The sequence below is a fragment of the Pogonomyrmex barbatus genome, unplaced genomic scaffold, assembly GCF_055798465.1.
Source record: "Pogonomyrmex barbatus isolate J1 unplaced genomic scaffold, ASM5579846v1 scaffold2, whole genome shotgun sequence".
Classification (NCBI taxonomy): domain Eukaryota; kingdom Metazoa; phylum Arthropoda; class Insecta; order Hymenoptera; family Formicidae; genus Pogonomyrmex; species Pogonomyrmex barbatus.
Genome location: NW_028297116.1, coordinates 2,964,775 through 2,982,561, shown reverse-complemented (window position 1 = coordinate 2,982,561; position 17,787 = coordinate 2,964,775). Strand labels below are relative to the sequence as shown.

Below are 17,787 nucleotides of genomic sequence, written 5' to 3'. Positions count from 1 at the left end.
TCATTTAGTATCACGATGTGTACATACATATCATATATTACACACACACACACACACCACACACACACACACACACACACACACACACACACACACACACACACTGCACACACACACACACACACTGCACACACACACACACACACACACTACATCCTATGTTTTTTTATTTTGGCACGATTTCATGTGATGATATTTATCGCAATAACTAAATAAATATTGAAAAGAACGTGCTAATGTCATGTAATAAACAAATAATGTAATAAGTCAAAATAATTTTCAAACAATAGGATAATAAATGGCAGAATGATCTTATATGTCTTATAACTTTTTATTTTTCTTAATCTTATTTAATTTATATATTTAAAAATTGCCAAAAGCAAAACTTAAAACTTACCCTATTATTTTGTTTTTCTTGTTTCTGCAAATTACAATGTATTTATGTAAAATATAATATTTTTAAATAATAATTAAATAATATTTTTAATTTAAATAATTAAAAAATTATATTTGATCGGTCGATAAAGTTAATCGGAGTTGGTGAAACTGATCTTATTTGTTTGACCTAAACTCTGTCGGTAACAAAATTTCTTATAAACAGTATTGCAAGGTTTGAGGTTATAACGATTATAAGTGATTGATATAAAAAAAGAATATTACATTACGGCACAATGTCAACACGATTGTAAGTTTCAATGATATTTAATATCATAATTATTTAATACCATAATTAAATAACATAATAATCTTGGATGAATTAGGTTTTAGAAGTGATGAATGGATAATTTTAACCTTAATTTTACATAAAATTACGTTTTGTAGCATAAAAGTCATATTTTGTATATCCATTATTCTATGTCAGGACAATTGAAATTTTTCAAATATTTTTTATGCAAATTTTTACTATATAATCATACAACTTTAACATATTTATGTACTATAATAAATATTACAAGATTTTTATGTCTTTCAATTTATATCTGTGTCAATTAATAATAATTTTAAATTGATGAATCCATTCAGCTATCCTCTATATCAAAAAGGCAATCCACAGCTGAGAGTCTTTTTACCAAATTTCTGGATGAAGCTAATTAAACCTATGGACAAACAACTTCCAAATATAGTACAGTTTCACTGCTCCATGGAAATGACTAAATATGACATAAAAAATTATTTGGAGAAGATTTACAAAATTGACATTGTTGAAATAAGGACAAGAATTGCTATGGGAAGATTCAAGAGGGATCGATTACAGCACTGTGTCATTAAAGAAGATGACAGGAAAATAGCTTATGTCATACTGGTAATGGATCATAATTATTCTCTAATTTCTCTTTCTAGAAAAAGATTTGAAAATTGATTAAATTTATTAAAATTGAAAATTGATTAAAATTAATTTTGGTCATTCCTTGTAGCCAAAGGACCAGTCATTTGTGTTTCCCAAATTATTCGAGGATGTAAAAAAGACAGACGAAGAAAACTTAAACATGCTTAAAAAGGACTTACAGGACTTCCTGGAACCCAACAAAGCGCCTGGATTACCCGGTTGGTTTAGGATTTAATATGTATATACATTACAATGTTTAAGGATTTATAATCAATAAAATGTATTTGTTAATATTCCTAAGAATAATATTCCACTTCTCAATGACCAGACTTTCTAAGCTAAAAATAATCGAAGAAAATTTCTTACTTTTTTAAAGAAACTTTGTTACATTAAAATTGATAATACATCTTTATAACTTTTTATTTATTTTTTTTTAGTAACTGATTATTATATGATTTATTAGCTGATACAGTAATGCAACTTGCATTTAATAAAAAAAATTATTTATTAAAATAAATATTATTTTTAATGTCGATCACAAAATCGACAAAATTTTGATTGCCAATAGTGTAAATTTATTAATATAAACATTTATTATTAATGTTAAATTTTTTGTAATATAATATACTTATTAATTTGATAATTTGATATAGTTGGCAAGATTTAAGGGTCGGCAGGAGTGACGGGCTAACTCCGACTTAATCTAAAATGATTATCTACTCCTTATTTACAGTGCAGATATATATTCAATTATATTTTGTCTTATAGAAACGATGTTTCATCATGAAACATCGTTTCTTTGCTAAGATAATTTCTTTTACAATTACGAATTACCTACAGAGCCAATTTTGCAATTTAGCTCTTAAATAATTAAAATAAGTGTAACTATCTACTTCTTAGTTACAGTGCAAATATATATTTGAGTATACCCCCTCATGTCGTAGAAGCAATATTCTGCCATGAGTCTTTTTCTATGTATTTTTTATAAAATTATGACTCTTGTTACAGAGCGGGATTTTGCAATTTGGCTCTTAAAAAAAAATTTACAATAGATGAAAATGCACCTTATTGTTCTATAATGCAAATCTATTTACATAAAATGAATTATTTATTTTCACACATTTTCTTACAAAAATCGCTCTGTAGCTTTCATCAGGCAAATATTCTGATTATAAATATCATAATTATATAGCTTTTCTCGCAATATTTTGGCCGTAATATGGGTTAAAAGGAATTCATCTTCGATAGAGATCTCCATAGTCTCTCCTGCCGACCCTTATTTAACGCTTTTTTTAATCTAATTTGAATTTGCATTCCACTTAAGTTGACTTCAGATGGTTTAGATATCGATCGACTGTCGTATCGATCAAACGACACAGCCCGCAAGTATCGAAAACATGGCATCGAACATGACCGTGGAAAGCAAACGGATTGCAAATCCAAATACCTGTGCCGTTTATGGCAGGTAAATAAACTTGGCAATTGACAATTAGATGCAATCACGCTGTTCAAGAGCGTCAAGTTTGATCACAATTTATTCTTGAATTATTTTGGCTTACATTCAAGAATTAAGATTAGTCAAGTTAATCGTGAATTCTCTTCTAATGATTTATTTCTTCATTCAGTAAACAAATGAACAAATTATTTCTTTATTTATTTATCTCTTTAAAATTCCTTCTTTATAACTTTCTAGGCTTAAAATTTCTGTGCGAAATTTATTTTTACTTTAATATAAAAAAAAAAAAAAAAAAATAAAAATTGATCTCTTCTTAATAAAGAAATAAATTATTAAATGAAGGCTATAAAAAATTCGTTAGAATAATAATAAACGTCGTAATATTTATGTTCGAAAGCTGTAGAAAATTAGAAGAAAAATAAATTTTTTTATTTATCTCTTCTTCAGAATTCTTACACATTTTTTATAATCCTATACAATTTCTAATATAAAATTTATTTTCTTATTGATATAAAAAGAAATAAATTTATTTCTCTTTATTTATCTATTTTTTATTTTTGGTATTATTTTTTATTATTAGTTATTTAATTAGTTATTTAATTTTCATTATTATATTAACGATGATTTCTTTACAAATTATTAATATTTTACAATTTATTTTAAGATAACTAAACTTGAAAGCCCTTCTCATTCTTAATTTATATAAATTTATATAAATAATTATTAAATAAAATAATTTATATAAATAAAATAGCTTTCTTAATCACTGGTTGTAAGATTTAATCCATACATTGTGCAAAAAAGTATTAGCGCTCGCTGATTTCTTGTGCGATCGTGACTAGAAAATTAATCGCATGACGATAGAGTGCCATCGGTCGGGATGGATCGTACGAGAATCACATTCTGTACAGATGTAGACAAATCCGTGATCGTGCACAACTTCGAGAAGCGTGGCTGGACGCAGGTTGGTCCGGAGGACGATTGGAACTTTTATTGGTAATTATAAACCGCGTCAAGAAATTGTATGTTACTTGAATATTCATTGTTATGTTTCATCTATTCTAGGGCTGTTACGCAATCTTGCAGAAATATCTTCAGCGTTGAAACTGGATATAGGATGGATGATAATCAGTAAGGCCTTCCTTTAGTTGGAGATATTAATTATATTATTAATAATAAAATCTTAATTCAAGATTTGCTTCCAAAACATTTTAAATAAATATTTTTTAAAATGGAGTATGTTATAAGAATTTGAAAACTTTCATCATATAGTTTGAAAACTTTTATCATAGTTTTATCATAGTTTTTATTAGAAAAACATTTATTATATATAAAAATTATATATTTAATTAAAAATTAATATATATTTTTTAAAAAATGTTTAAGATATTAAATTATGGAAAGTTTTGTGAATATTTATATTTTAACAATTTAAGGCAAAAACAATAAGAGTTTTTTTTTAATTAGAATCATCAATCACTTTCCAAATCATTACGAACTCACGCGTAAAGATCTGCTGGTGAAGAACATCAAGCGATACCGAAAGGATTTGGAGAGAGAGGGAAATCCTTTGGCAGAACGGGCGGAAGGTCCAGGCAAATATCTATATCTCGATTTCATACCAGTCACTTTCGTTTTACCCGCAGGTGAGATCGTGCTCTACAAATTTAAAAATTATATTAGCTAATTTGAAAATGAGTTTTTTTTATAAAACTAAAGTAGAAAAAAGAGCAGATACAGTGAATGTTTTATACAAAGAACTCAGTGTTAAATTTAGTATTTAAAATAGTAATAAAAATTAGTATTTAAAATACTAATAAAAAAAAATGTTCCTTTTTTGTAAATACAAATTCTGCCGTTTCGGAAAACGACAAGCGTTACAATCCAATGTGACTTTCATATTTATAAATTAGCAATTTGTTTCTCCCAATATTTTATTTGTAATATTTTTAAATGAAACTTCTAATTTATTTTGCATAGATTTATAATACATTATGTCGTAGATTATAATATGTTCGTGGAAGAATATCGCAAGTCCCCGCAGAGCACTTGGATTATGAAGCCGTGCGGCAAGTCGCAGGGCGCTGGGATATTCCTCATCAACAAATTGAGCAAACTGAAGAAATGGTCGCGCGAGGCGAAGACACCATTTAATCCAAATTTGACGAAAGAATCATATGTCATATCTAGGTAACAATTTCAATTAGATATTTGTTTTGATTACGGATAATAAGATCTTCGCGGTAAAAATAATAACAATCAAACCGATTTTTTTCTATTTTTCATTGTAGATACATCGACAATCCATTGCTAATCGGCAGCAAGAAATTTGATCTCCGACTGTATGTTCTCATCACGTCGTTTCGACCGCTCAAAGCATATCTCTTTAAATTAGGATTCTGTCGCTTCTGCACCGTTAAGTACGACACTAGCGTTCAAGAGCTCGACAATATGTACGTGCATCTAACGAACGTGTCCGTGCAAAAACATGGTGTATGTATCATATCATTTATCAAATTAATTTTTTTTCTTGTCTCACATAAAAATTACCTAAAAATTTTTTATTTAAAACGATATAATCAAAAGTATTAGAAATTTAGAAATTAGAATGCTCGGAACAAATATGTTATTTTTCGATGAAGCCAAAATCAAATTAAAAACTATAATAGCTTTTATTATAGCTTTTAATGATGATAGTTTTTAATTTGATTTTGCCTTTATCGAAAATAGTTCTTATTTGACTGTCTGATCTAAACTAAAATCTTTTTATATCCAAATTTATTTTATAGAACAGCGAAGCTTGGAATTTTAGATTTTTTTCTAATATCTAAATATCTAATTTTTTTTAAATTCAAACTTCCAATGATGCAATTTATGTATTCACATTCTTTGCAATATGCGTATGAAAATAATTGAATATTATAATTTCAGGATGAGTATAACAGTAAGCATGGCGGCAAGCTGAGTGTGCAGAATCTGCGTCTGTACCTGGAGAGTACACGCGGAAAGGAGGTTACAGAAAAACTCTTCGCCAACATCTCTTGGTGTATTGTGCACTCGTTAAAAGCAGTGGCACCGGTGATGGCAAACGATCGGCATTGTTTTGAATGTTACGGATACGACATCATCATCGACAACAAACTAAAGCCATGGCTGATCGAAGTTAGTTCCCTAATTTTCATAATTCATTTCGTCACTCGATATAAATTTTCAAATTTCAAGAACATTTAAATTCTGACTTTTTCTCAGGTAAATGCTTCACCATCTCTCACATCCACGACGGTGAATGACAGAATTCTGAAGTACAAACTAATCGACAATATCGTATCAGTAGTTTTGCCTCCGGACGGTATGCCTGAGTGAGTACATGATCACCTAGTAAAAAAGAAATCTTACATAAGTTTAAGATTAATTTGCGATTGATCCGATCAGCGTGAAGTGGAATAAATCACCTTCCCCAGAAGCTTTGGGAAACTTCGAGTTATTGTTGGACGAGGAACTGGCAGTTCAGGATGAGAAGGAAGGTTCATCAAGCAAGTATCGCGGTTCCTCTCTCAATAAATGGAAATAGAACTCATTTCTATCGTTATTACTCCGGATTTTGCAGTTCTTAAAATTCGACTTCGATCGTCTCAGAGCAGTCGAAATCATTAAGAAATCCTTCGGAATAAGAGATTTACATTAACAAACAAGTTTATTCACAAATATGCTACATAACTAGATTACGCAAGATGACGCACGCATGTCAGCTGCGAGGATGTAAAAATAACATAGGCAGTAATATTTGTCAGTCTTTCGCGTATGTGAAATAAGAATAATAATTTTATTAGTACGTTTCCTCTTTTTTTTTTTCCTCAAAAGGCCATCTCGAAATTGCAGTGCGAGGTAGAAGTCCTTATAAACCTTGCATATTTTGTACAGACGTGATACGCGTATCATACAGGGCTATCGTACAATTTATGGCACAGTTTCTCGAAATACGACGATTTTAAGATTTAAGGCGCCTGACGAACGAACGACGAATGCAAGATTCAGAAGTTTGGAAGATCAGAGTTTTCATTTCCACGGCAAGATCGAAAAAGAACAAGAAAGAGAAAGCTCAAAATGGAAGATATTCTATTAACAATGGAACTTTCTTAGGCTTCTTCTATGTTTCTTCAAATTCTTTCAATTTTCATCAAGAATGAACATACATTAAGAAAACAATAAAAATGCAATACTGAAAAAACTATTTATGAAGAAAAAGAAACAAGATATGAATGATTATAAAACGTATACAAAAATTCCGCGGATTACGCGTTCGTTCATTCATTCGCCGTATATACCCGCTTTTACAGGAACGGATATGTGCGTTAAAGTTACGCCATTTCTACGTCACATACATATCATATAGCGCATGGTTTGATTATAATGTAAATGTTATATATGTAAAATGCACTGATTATTGCTAAAAATATCTTGATTAATGCATAATTTTTCTATTATTATATCTAGTTTGTGTGCGTACTGTGTGATGAGTGTACATGTGATGTAACAGATGACATATTGTTGGACTGTAAATATATTCCACAGGATAACGATAACTATCGAACAAATGAATAAAATATTAATAAAAGAAGAATATAATATAGCAATATGGCAGAATAAATGAATAAAATATTAATAAAAGAGGAATATAATATAATATAGCAGAAAGAGAAAGAGGATTAATATCGTTTTTCTTCTCGCGTCAACACGAAAAATTTAAAAATATGATGTATATAAAATTGTTACTAAAGTTAAAATAAAGAAAGAAGTGTCAAATTTAATAAAAATTCATAAAACGCAACCTCTGGTTAATTGCCACATTGATTAAATTATGAATAACATGTACATGCTATTAACGATAATAATAATATGATATTTTGATATACATCACAATTAATATAGATAAATGCACGTCTATAAAGTATTAGTAAATAAAAAAAAAACTTATCTCTCTTATGCTTAAAAAGACTTAGACTCTCTAATGCTTATCTTTAAGTTATAGTCATATACACTTCTTTTTTACAAATACAATGTAATACAAGAGTAATTTCATAGAAACTACGCTTGCTCTAGATATTTACAAAACTTGCTGCCGTAAAATGATCTTTTCCTTATATATTACAAACTATGAAAACGTAAATATTAGGCACAAATGGTATATTTCTTATCTTTCATTGAACTCTGTAAGGGCAAAAAAGAGAGATGCAGTTGCAAATAGCGCGTTGCCTTTCTTCCTAAATCTAATTCTGTAAGAAAATTTAATTCACGTTCTATGAATAAATCATAATTATTAAAATGAATGTTCATTAAATGTTGGACGGTTTTTAAAAACTTTCAGTATACATATTCAAAGAACACAATTTCTCTCTTTCTAAATTCGTCTTTTTTTGAAAACTGATATAAGAGAGAATACATTCCAGTATACAGAGTTCGATGAATTATATAGACATGTAAGTAAATCTTATGCGAATAATAATAATAGTAATATTCCTTATAATCAGTCTAAAAGTTTTACTAATCGTTGCTTTTGCATTAACGCATTAAAGGCCATTACATATTCATGTATCTATATACACATATATATATAATATAATTATATATAATTGCAATATAAATTTCAATTAAATTGTAACTTTTTTTAAAAAGTCTTAGCTTAATACTGTTATTATTGTAATGTACATTGCAATATAATATACAATTATTTTTCTGGAAAACTCTAAATTAAATATAAAAAAAAATAAAATACAGGAAAATTTAAAAAAAAAAGATTATTTTTTTCCGTTAAGAAGTTTTATAACAAAAATGGCCATTAATGGGTTAGAATTACGAAAGAACTCATTAATTTGAGTTAATCGCAACGTATCATAAAATACTTCTTTCCCGAATTATCTATAATTTTGCCAAGACAAAAACTCAACAATACGAAAGAAGTTTTGTATTTTTATAATACGTGATACGAAATGACAAAAGAAATAAAAAATACCTCCTCGGAGAGAAGATTTTGCTCCAGATAGTATATTCTATCTATACAATTTACTTTATCTTTTATATGGAACACATTGAGTTTGAAATATTTCTAACGAAATTGTTAGTATAAATGTATTATAAAATATCAATAAAAAAACGAATTCGTTTAATTATATTGGTGCAGATTAAAGACTATTCTGTATATCTATCATAGTATATATAACCTAATATGTATGTACACTAATCTATTTAGATGTAAATATACATAGATGTGAAACATAAATAAGCGCTTTGTAAAGAATGTCTAATGCATTCTAATAATATAATGAATTATACTGAATATCTGAATTCAACTTATTATACATTATTACATTTATGTAAATCAGTATGCACCAAGACTTTAATATGCACCAATACGTACTAATAAATATCCACTTGGATTCATTATATGATAAAATGCTATTTTGTCATATTTTCTCTCGTTCTACAAGAATTAGTTGTTGAATTTTCGATTACTGTGTATCACCTGATGGTCAATTTAGCAATTATAGTTTATCGGCGACGAAAATGAAGATAAAAGGAATGCTGAAATAAGATAAATACAAAAGTAGAAGCATTAGAGCATCATCTGTTTTTAAACTTTTCTCAAGGCACCGGCGACGGCGGTGGCGGCAGGGGACTAAAATATGTAGACGATCTAGAACTCGGAGACGGTGGGCAACTGATCGCTGCATCGCTATGATAAACGGAACGTGGAGTGGGCGGCGGCGGAAACGGTTCGCTCTCGTAACGATAGCGCGCTGGATAATTACTATCTGATTCATCGCAGACATCCGTGCTGCACGGAGTCGGTGGTGGTGGTTGATTGATGCTCCTGTAATGCCGATATGGTTTATAACGCGACGCATTGCTGCTTGAACAACGTGTCGAACTGACGATCGTTGCCGGACTCGGCGGCGGATTCAGAGTCTCTTGAGGATATCCACCTGCTGAACTTCCTCTGGTAGAACTCGACGCACCTGTGAAGATAGAACATGAATTGTAAAATAATATTTTCAAACATACAGTTAATAATGTGAATTCAATCTCTTTACAAGAATAAAAACAGCGAATTTTTGCCCCATATATATATATATATATATATATATATATATATATATATAGAGAGAGAGAGAGAGAGAGAGAGAGCGCGAAAATAAACACACACACACACACACACACACACACACACACACACACACACACACACACACACACACAAAGAAAAATATTATTTCCCTAAAAACACTAATTAAGAAAAAAGTATAATGTATATTTTTTGCCAATTGAAATTTTTAATTCTTGAAAACATGCTACCTGTGATATGACTGCGGTCATAACTAGAACCAAGACTACTTCCGTTCAACATGGACATTCTTACAGCTTCCATTCCGGTCTTAAAACCTGCGCTTCCACTACCTCCATCCTTCCTGTTAGTTTTTTGCGAAACAAACATCGGTTTTACCATACGATTATTATTTGGTTTCGGTGATAGTGGATCTCCCGCCGAATCATGCAATATATCAGGTAAACCCTCGTTTCCAGTAAGTCTAAAAATATAATGCAATAATGCATTTGCTCGCTTCGTAAATGATTGGTTATTTCTTCTATTACTTTTTATATTAAAAATTTTATTTTAAAACTAATTGAAGTTTCTTAAAAAAAGAAAATTAAAAAAATATTTCCTTATAAAAAAAATTTAATAGTAAAACAATGATTATTGTAAAAACGCAATAAATATCTGTTGCACTATTTTAATATATGATAACAAATAATATAATAATAACCTTTTACGGCAGTAGTAATAGCTGAAAATAATCGCAATTACTACGAGCAGCACTACCATAATGATAATGACGTATGTCGTTTTACTGGACTCATTGATCCCTGGTCCTACGTTCTGGCGGTGCTGTGGACTGAGGCAAGCTGGCGGTAATTCATCACTGCCGTCGGCGCAGTCATCCCAGCCATCACATACTGCCGCCCCAGAGATACAGACACCGTTTCCAACACACTGAAATTGTCCGGCTTGGCAGCATTGCGCCTCATCCGAGCCATCCGGACATTGAGGAGTTCCATCGCATACTGAAGATAATTCTACAGAAAACGGAATAATATATAATTCATAATATATAATATATAATTTGTTACATTTATATATCATCGTTTTAATTATCAAGAAAAATAAAGAGACTTGCACTTACCGATACAATGATTCTGACATTTATATTGCTCGCGGGAGCACGTGGGGCATCCCAGTTCATCGCTGCCATCTGAACAATCGGTTTGGCCATCACACTTCCATGTAGCTGGTATACAGTCTTTGCTGACGGCTGCGTTCGGCGCGGCACACGTAAAGTGATCATTTCCACAGACCGGCGCCGCGCGGCAAGTTCGGCCGTCATCGGATAAAACCAAGGATCTCGGACACGAACAACGGACTGTCTTCATAGCGTCCTCATTTGTCATAGTGAACGTACCAATGCAAAAATGTGAACATCCACCGTAATCGTTAAATGGACTGCAAACATGTGTCTCCATGAGTGAATCTTCAGGCGTATTAACCGCGATGAGGTCCGTGAATAGACGACTTGTCGTCATATGTGTGCCACGCTTGTTATTCCCATCGGATGTCTTGTTGATGCGCTCAATCACCTGTCATATTTCACATAAAATAAATATATAAAAATCCTCGTGTTAATATCAAATTTTATTATGCAAAATCTTAAAAGACGTCTGCGGATATCAATGACGAATATTAATTCGGAATAAATAAAACATTGTCACTCACCTGCGCTTCGCGATCATACCAGTAGAGATAATCGAAGAGGATAGCCAAGTGTAGTGCCGAACCTTGTGTGGTGGAAACTAGGATTCTACGATTGCTGCCATCAAAGTGAGAACATTCGATCTGCTTGCCGTATGCCCAATAAACGATGTGCGTTGCGATATCGACCGTCAAACCGGTCGGCTGTTCCAATAAATCGCCGGCAATCACGTAGCGCATCTTGCCGTCCATCATGCTGCGTATCACCCGTCTCTTACCCACATCCGTCCAGAAGAGCAATCGTTGCTGCGAGTGAATCGCTATGTGACGCGGTTTTTCGCCGTCACCTTTTACTACCACCCCGAGCGCCGAGCCATTATCCAGTCGCGTGACATTGAGAGCATCATTCGTCGAACATGTCCAGAAGAGCAGCCTCCCGAGTGGGTCCAGGGCAAGATCAAAGGGATGCCCGTTCGCGCCAACAGACATCACGACTGTGCTGCTGTGTTGCTGCTGTTGCGTTCGATTCTCCAGAGAGCGACGGATCGTCATGGTGCGAACATCAATCCAATAGACGTATTGTGTCACTGGATCAAACTCGATCGCGCGAACGTTCTTCAGACCTTGTACACGCAGCATCACATCCGCGCAATTATCTGTCTGATCGGGCAGATAACGTGCAACCGCGTTGCGCAGACTATAGATCATAAAATGCCGTGGCGGCACGCACGTCCGATTGTTCCGCGCCAGATTGTAATGCGTGGGACAAGCGCACCTGTGGGTAACAGATACACTGCCGTTTGGACCTGGCAAGGCGATGCAGAGGTGGCTGCAATTACCATTCGCGATCGCGCACGGGTTTGAACCGGCCTGTCGCGACGCGTGAAACACCTTCAGATCCGTCACCGATGCCAGATTGGTATGGATTTTAGTGCGATTCATCCCGGTAAGTTTATCTGCTCTCTCAATGTCTCCTGTGTTCCAATCTGCCCAGTAAATATAATCTCGGAACTGCGTAACGCTGAATGGATAGACTATGTGGTGTGAAATGATGGTATTTTTACGTTGCATTATTAGATCGTAATAAACGATCGCAGGTGAAGAGATGTCAGCCCAATATAATTTGCGTCCCACATGATCGATTGTCAAACCATTCGCACGACCAATGTGCGAAACGACCACTTGTCGCTGCGTACCATCCAATAAAGCCCTCTCGATACTGCCACTATTGCCCCATTCGGCCCAGTATAAATGACTATCGATAAAGAGAGATAATGTAAACGAGATTAATATACTAGCTTATTTTCAGAATAAGATAAAAAATATAAAAAATATCTTATATTCTAAGAGAGATATTTCCTGGAAATATCTTTCAATTTTGATCAAGCTTATTAATTTTTTAAAACAAATATGACGCAAGAAAAAATGAAATAAAAATAGATATTAGATCTGAAAAACTATAAATTTATAAATTTATGAAAGTATAAAGACCGTAGGAAATTAAATTTAAAGACAATAATAAAATAATAACAAAGATACGAAGCTCACCCTCTCTGAGGATCCACAGCTACATTCTTAGGTTCAATAAGATTTTGCCATAAAAGTACTTTCCTGCTGCCTCCTTCTAATCTGATCATTTCTATTCTACGTGTCGTGGTATCGCTCCAGTAGAGATTGTGAGCGATCCAATCAAATGCAATACCCTCCGGCGATTCTAGACCGAGATCAACTACCTTTTCAATGTCTGATCCATTTATGAAAACACGTGTGATAGATTTAAGCTTAATATCCGTCCAGTAAATGCGATTCTCGGATAAATCAAAATCTATAGCACTAGAATGAATAAAAAAAGTAATGTAAATAATATGCATCTGTACAATTAAGTGTGAAATGAGATGACTTATTGCATTATTAAATGATAAAAAATTATGCTTTCTTCAAAAAATATTTTTTAGAAGATCTTAAATCAAGCCGAAAAGCTCTACTAAAAAATATACAAAAAAAATTTTTAATATTCTATATATTTATATATAAATATTCTAATATATTTTACGTTTAATTTTAAATTTTAAACATTCAATTTAATATTGCACCTCTACTCACCTAGCGTCTTTAATGCCAGTAACAGGTATAATATTATCATTATTAACGTTCTCGATACTGATTCGGCCAAGATTTTCTCTTCTAGAAAATAGTAGAAAGGCATCTGGCACAACACACGTATGCTTATCCTTAGTTAATTCGTAGCCCATCTGGCAGGCGCAGACATATCTAAATTTTTTTCAATTTTACGTTAATTTTTCATAAATACAAATTATGGTTTAATTTACATACATATTACTTCAATTTTTTTAAGACTAATTTTATATAATGCAACGAAACATATGATTCTTTATTTCTTTATCTCAAAATAAATATCATCAATCTATTTGTGATATCAGCGGATCTCCTCGAGAAATTTTAATTTCAATAATGCGCACCTGTTATTAGGTCTGTTGAAACAAAGATGGCTACATCCACCGTTGTCGCGAGCACACGGTGAATTACTGGCATTTACATGGCCAAGATGCACGGCCTTCAATCCCATCACATTGGGCATCTGTTCGACGATAGCTTCACGATTGTTGCCGGTGAACTTGTGTGCTCGATCGATGCTGCGTCGCTGCCAATCAGTCCAATACAGATAATCACCTAGCAGACTGAGACCGAATAAATGCGGCAGATTGTCGGTGATGACCTCACGCCGATCGGTACCATCCATGTTGGATACTTCAATCTTATCGGTCTTTGCGTCGCACCAGTAGATCTTTTTATGCTCGAGATCTAGAGCAATGCCATTCGGCCAAACAATGTCCTTGGTGACCAATAGTATACGCTCACTGCCATCAAGATTACTGCGCTCGATCTTTGGCCGTTTCTCATTCCAGTCGGTCCAGAACATCCAACCGTACTCGGGTGCGACTGCAATCGCTCGCGGCTCGACCAAGTCTTCGTTCACTAATACTCGCCGATGCTTACCATTTAGTCGCGCTACTTCGATCCGATCGGTTCCGGTATCTGTCCAATATAGATTGCGAGCGACCCAATCTATCGCGATACCATCTGGATTCATTATCTGTAGGAATCAAAAGAGAGAAACCTATAATTAAATGCAGGATGATAATACAATAAACACAAGACTATAAACACAAGAAAATAATGTCTAAAAAATTATTTTTAAAATAGAAAATACTTATAGATTCTGGAGCATTAAAAAGTATGTTTTACACAATAGTCTTGCTGCAAATGTAGTGCTTTTTCGAAAATAAAAATATAAATAAAATCAAAGAAAAAATAAAATGATTATCACTTGCATACCTCTGAGGTAATCACATCCTGCTGATTCGACCCATCGAGAGAGGCGCGCCTAATAGCACACGCCTGCTCGTCAGTCCAATATAACATCTCATCCACGAGGTCAAAATCAATCGCGATTGCATGTTTGATTCCAGTAAGTGGCAGCACAAAGTTGGTGTAATCAGGTGAGTCTAAAGATATTCGGCAGATTTCGTTTCGCTGGACGATTAGCAATAGCTTTTCCGGTCTGTTGGCACATGTATAATTATCGATTAACTTAATACCCGTAGGACAGGCACAACTGTAACCAGATTCCACCGAACTCAGAAGACAGAGATGAGAACAATTGCCATTGTTTCGTCTGCAAGGATTATCGCCACCTGGCTGCCTTTTTGCATCCCATACTTCAATGTCACCTAAGAGCAAAGAGGACATTGAAACATTGAAACATTGCATTGAAATATTATAAATGTGAGAAAAGTAATAAGTGCGCAGAAAATTAACAGAACAAAGTATACATAAAATCGTGAATTTTATACTGGAGACTTAAATAAAAAGACTTAGTAAAAAGATAAATACAATATGATGACTTATCAAAGATAAAATGGATAATTCAAATATTCATAAACTTATATTTTATTTTAAAATTATTAATTTAATATATAATTAATTTTATATTTCATAAAAGCATAAATTCAGTATTTATAACTCAAAATCTTTCCATAAATTAGTAGATTCTTGAGTCTTCCAAAAATTATTAATCTTGCAATTTATTTTAGGAAATATTTATAATCAAAATTTTTTTGTCATCAATTTAAAAAAAACGTTAATTGCCGTAAATTAACCTTTTATATTAGTAATTGTATTATTTTGTTTATATTTTTCATTTCTTCAGAATCCAGAATTTCTTCCAAATCTATTCATATATCAAAGAGTATAAACAAAACATATAATAAAAAATATTAAATATTTTTAATTTCGATAACTTTTTGTTATTATTATTATGCAATATATCTCTAAATAATAAATACAACGCAATAAGAATTTTAATTAATATTTGCAAACTATTAGTAACATCTACAGTACCAGGTATAAATTCGCCGTGAAACAATTCACGTGCATGTGGCTGCGGCAGATTCATGTCGTACGTGTGGATACACCAAGTCTTCCAGTCGGTCCAGTAGAGTCGATTGTCAAAAAATGTTATGGCGAAAGGATAATCCAGATCGCGGCTGATTAATTTGCGCCTGTTATAACCGTTGAAATCCATTACAGCAATAAACCATAATCTGCCATCCGCCCAGTAAATAAGCTTATTCTCATAATCAATTGTCAGTCCATTCGGCCAGAATATATCATCAGAGACAATAACTTTGCGCGTAGTTGGATCACCATCCATCCCAGCGCGTTCAATTTTGGGCACGTCGCCCCAATCAGTCCAGAATAGGAGACCTTGCATTGGTGCCAAGGCAATCGCGCGCGGTTGATAAATGTCTGTCCAGAAGAGCACTTTTCTGTAAAGGCCATCAATGCTGGTCACTTCAATCCGATTCTTCTCGCCATCCGTCCAGTATAGCTTGTCTGTATACCAGTCGCAGGCGAGGCCATCAGGTGATATCAAACTGGAGTTCACCACCGTCATCGTTTCACCAGTGTGCGTGCCATTGTAGCGCATGCACTGTATCATCTCCAAACCACTATCAGACCAGCAGATCAGCCCGCGCTCATAATAGAAGTCCAGCGCCGCTCCTTCTGACAAATCCTTGATGATAACACTAATCTTGTTGGTACGAGATACATTAACCATTCTGATATCCTTATGTGTAGCAAAGAGAAGAACGGGCGAGCCTGAAAGATAATTATAGCAAAAGATAATTGTAGTAAAGATGTTTATTTTATTGTAAGATATCTTATCTTAGGAATGAAAGTATCAAATACAAAAAGCAGAATAAAGAAGAAGGAACAAATCAAAACAGAAAAAGAGGAGGAAAAATATAGATAGAAATAGTAAATATACACAAAGTATATAAACATACAATGTACAAATCAAATGTATATACAAATACAAAAAAAGAGATGAAAAAAAAGACACATTTTATAAGACATCTATTTTAGAAGAATGGATTAGCCCCAAAAAATAATATTAATAATAATAATATCTATTGTGTGAAACGTATTGTGTCCCAAGAACAAAAAAATTTTTAATTAGAGACTCTATCAAAAAAATAAAAGTCAATACAAAAAAAAGAAAATAATAGAAAAAAAACAGAGATTGACTGTGAATGATAAATAAACGTAAACAAACATACAAATATATAATGCATAAACAAAACAAACACAAACGTTACGCATATAAACGATAATACGAAGATATAATCGAGAAAAGGGAAAAAAAAGGGTGAAAAAGAGAGAATGAAGAAAAGATAAAAGATGAAGAAAATATGTGCCTCGAAAGAAAAGACAAGAAAAGACATCCATTTTAGAAAAAAAAGGATAGAAGGAGGATGAGGAGGAAGAGAAACACAGCGGACCAAGCATGCAACTGATGCCACCTACCATTGCAGGAAACAATGCCGTAGCAGAGGAGGCAGACGACAGTGAGCCAGACGCTTCGCGTGATCATAGCGGGGATTATTTTAGCCGCAGGTCTCACGCATTCTCACGCTCGCAGCCGCGTATCATCTCGTCGCCGCGTGAATGGTAGAATCGTTGCCGAACGGCGATGTCACCTTCGCCTTCCTCGCGTCATCGGCCATTTGTGAAGCGCCGCTACAGCGCCGCTCCGACTTTCGGCGCCGTTCCGACGTCCATCATCGGTTCCGCGGGATTCCTGACGAATGCGCATCTTTTTTATCGACTACTCCAAAA

At 33.1% G+C, this 17,787-nt stretch overlaps 4 protein-coding genes across 9 annotated transcripts in view; 2 read left to right on the top strand and 2 right to left on the bottom strand.

Moving 5' to 3' along the window:
• Window positions 1-58, bottom strand: part of Tmem43 (Transmembrane protein 43) — a 2,450-nt gene extending 2,392 nt beyond the window's left edge. The window contains exon 1 of one of the 2 annotated variants that reach the window (XM_089076660.1): window positions 1-58. This exon is cut by the window's left edge and continues 126 nt beyond it. The gene's annotated coding sequence lies outside the window, so the exon portion shown is untranslated. The other variant, XM_089076661.1, reaches the window with a different exon arrangement.
• Window positions 59-525: 467 nt separating this feature from the next.
• Window positions 526-3,225, top strand: mRpL23 (mitochondrial ribosomal protein L23). Of its 2 annotated transcripts, XM_089076667.1 has the most exons (4): window positions 526-685; window positions 1,024-1,303; window positions 1,416-1,545; window positions 2,652-3,225. In XM_089076667.1, exons 1-4 carry the CDS (start codon window positions 672-674, stop codon window positions 2,738-2,740), a joined length of 513 nt encoding a protein of 170 aa, XP_088932793.1. In that variant the 5' UTR covers window positions 526-671; the 3' UTR covers window positions 2,741-3,225. The 2 variants fall into 2 exon arrangements, with proteins under 2 accessions (XP_088932793.1, XP_011642100.2); XM_011643798.3 differs by lacking the exon at window positions 2,652-3,225 and having other exon boundaries at window positions 1,416-1,633.
• Window positions 1,536-6,615, top strand: TTLL1B (Tubulin tyrosine ligase-like 1B). Of its 4 annotated transcripts, none has more exons than XM_089076658.1 (9): window positions 1,536-1,545; window positions 3,648-3,779; window positions 3,849-3,914; window positions 4,251-4,429; window positions 4,787-4,973; window positions 5,075-5,276; window positions 5,715-5,945; window positions 6,033-6,142; window positions 6,216-6,615. In XM_089076658.1, exons 2-9 carry the CDS (start codon window positions 3,664-3,666, stop codon window positions 6,352-6,354), a joined length of 1,230 nt encoding a protein of 409 aa, XP_088932784.1. In that variant the 5' UTR covers window positions 1,536-1,545; window positions 3,648-3,663; the 3' UTR covers window positions 6,355-6,615. The 4 variants fall into 4 exon arrangements, with proteins under 4 accessions (XP_088932784.1, XP_011642103.1, XP_011642106.1 ...); XM_011643801.2 differs by lacking the exon at window positions 1,536-1,545 and adding an exon at window positions 2,662-2,792; XM_011643804.2 differs by lacking the exon at window positions 1,536-1,545 and adding an exon at window positions 2,664-2,792 and having other exon boundaries at window positions 3,695-3,779.
• On the bottom strand, window positions 6,459-17,723 carry arr (low-density lipoprotein receptor-related protein 6). The gene is made up of 11 exons (XM_011643805.3): window positions 17,476-17,723; window positions 16,006-16,767; window positions 14,941-15,335; window positions 14,064-14,698; window positions 13,687-13,854; window positions 13,132-13,416; window positions 11,608-12,838; window positions 11,021-11,471; window positions 10,604-10,913; window positions 10,134-10,366; window positions 6,459-9,796 (listed from the first exon to the last, which is right to left on the bottom strand). The coding sequence occupies exons 1-11, from the start codon at window positions 17,540-17,542 to the stop codon at window positions 9,423-9,425; spliced, it is 4,911 nt and encodes a 1,636-aa protein (XP_011642107.3). The 5' UTR covers window positions 17,543-17,723; the 3' UTR covers window positions 6,459-9,422.
• Window positions 17,724-17,787: the final 64 nt, after the last annotated feature.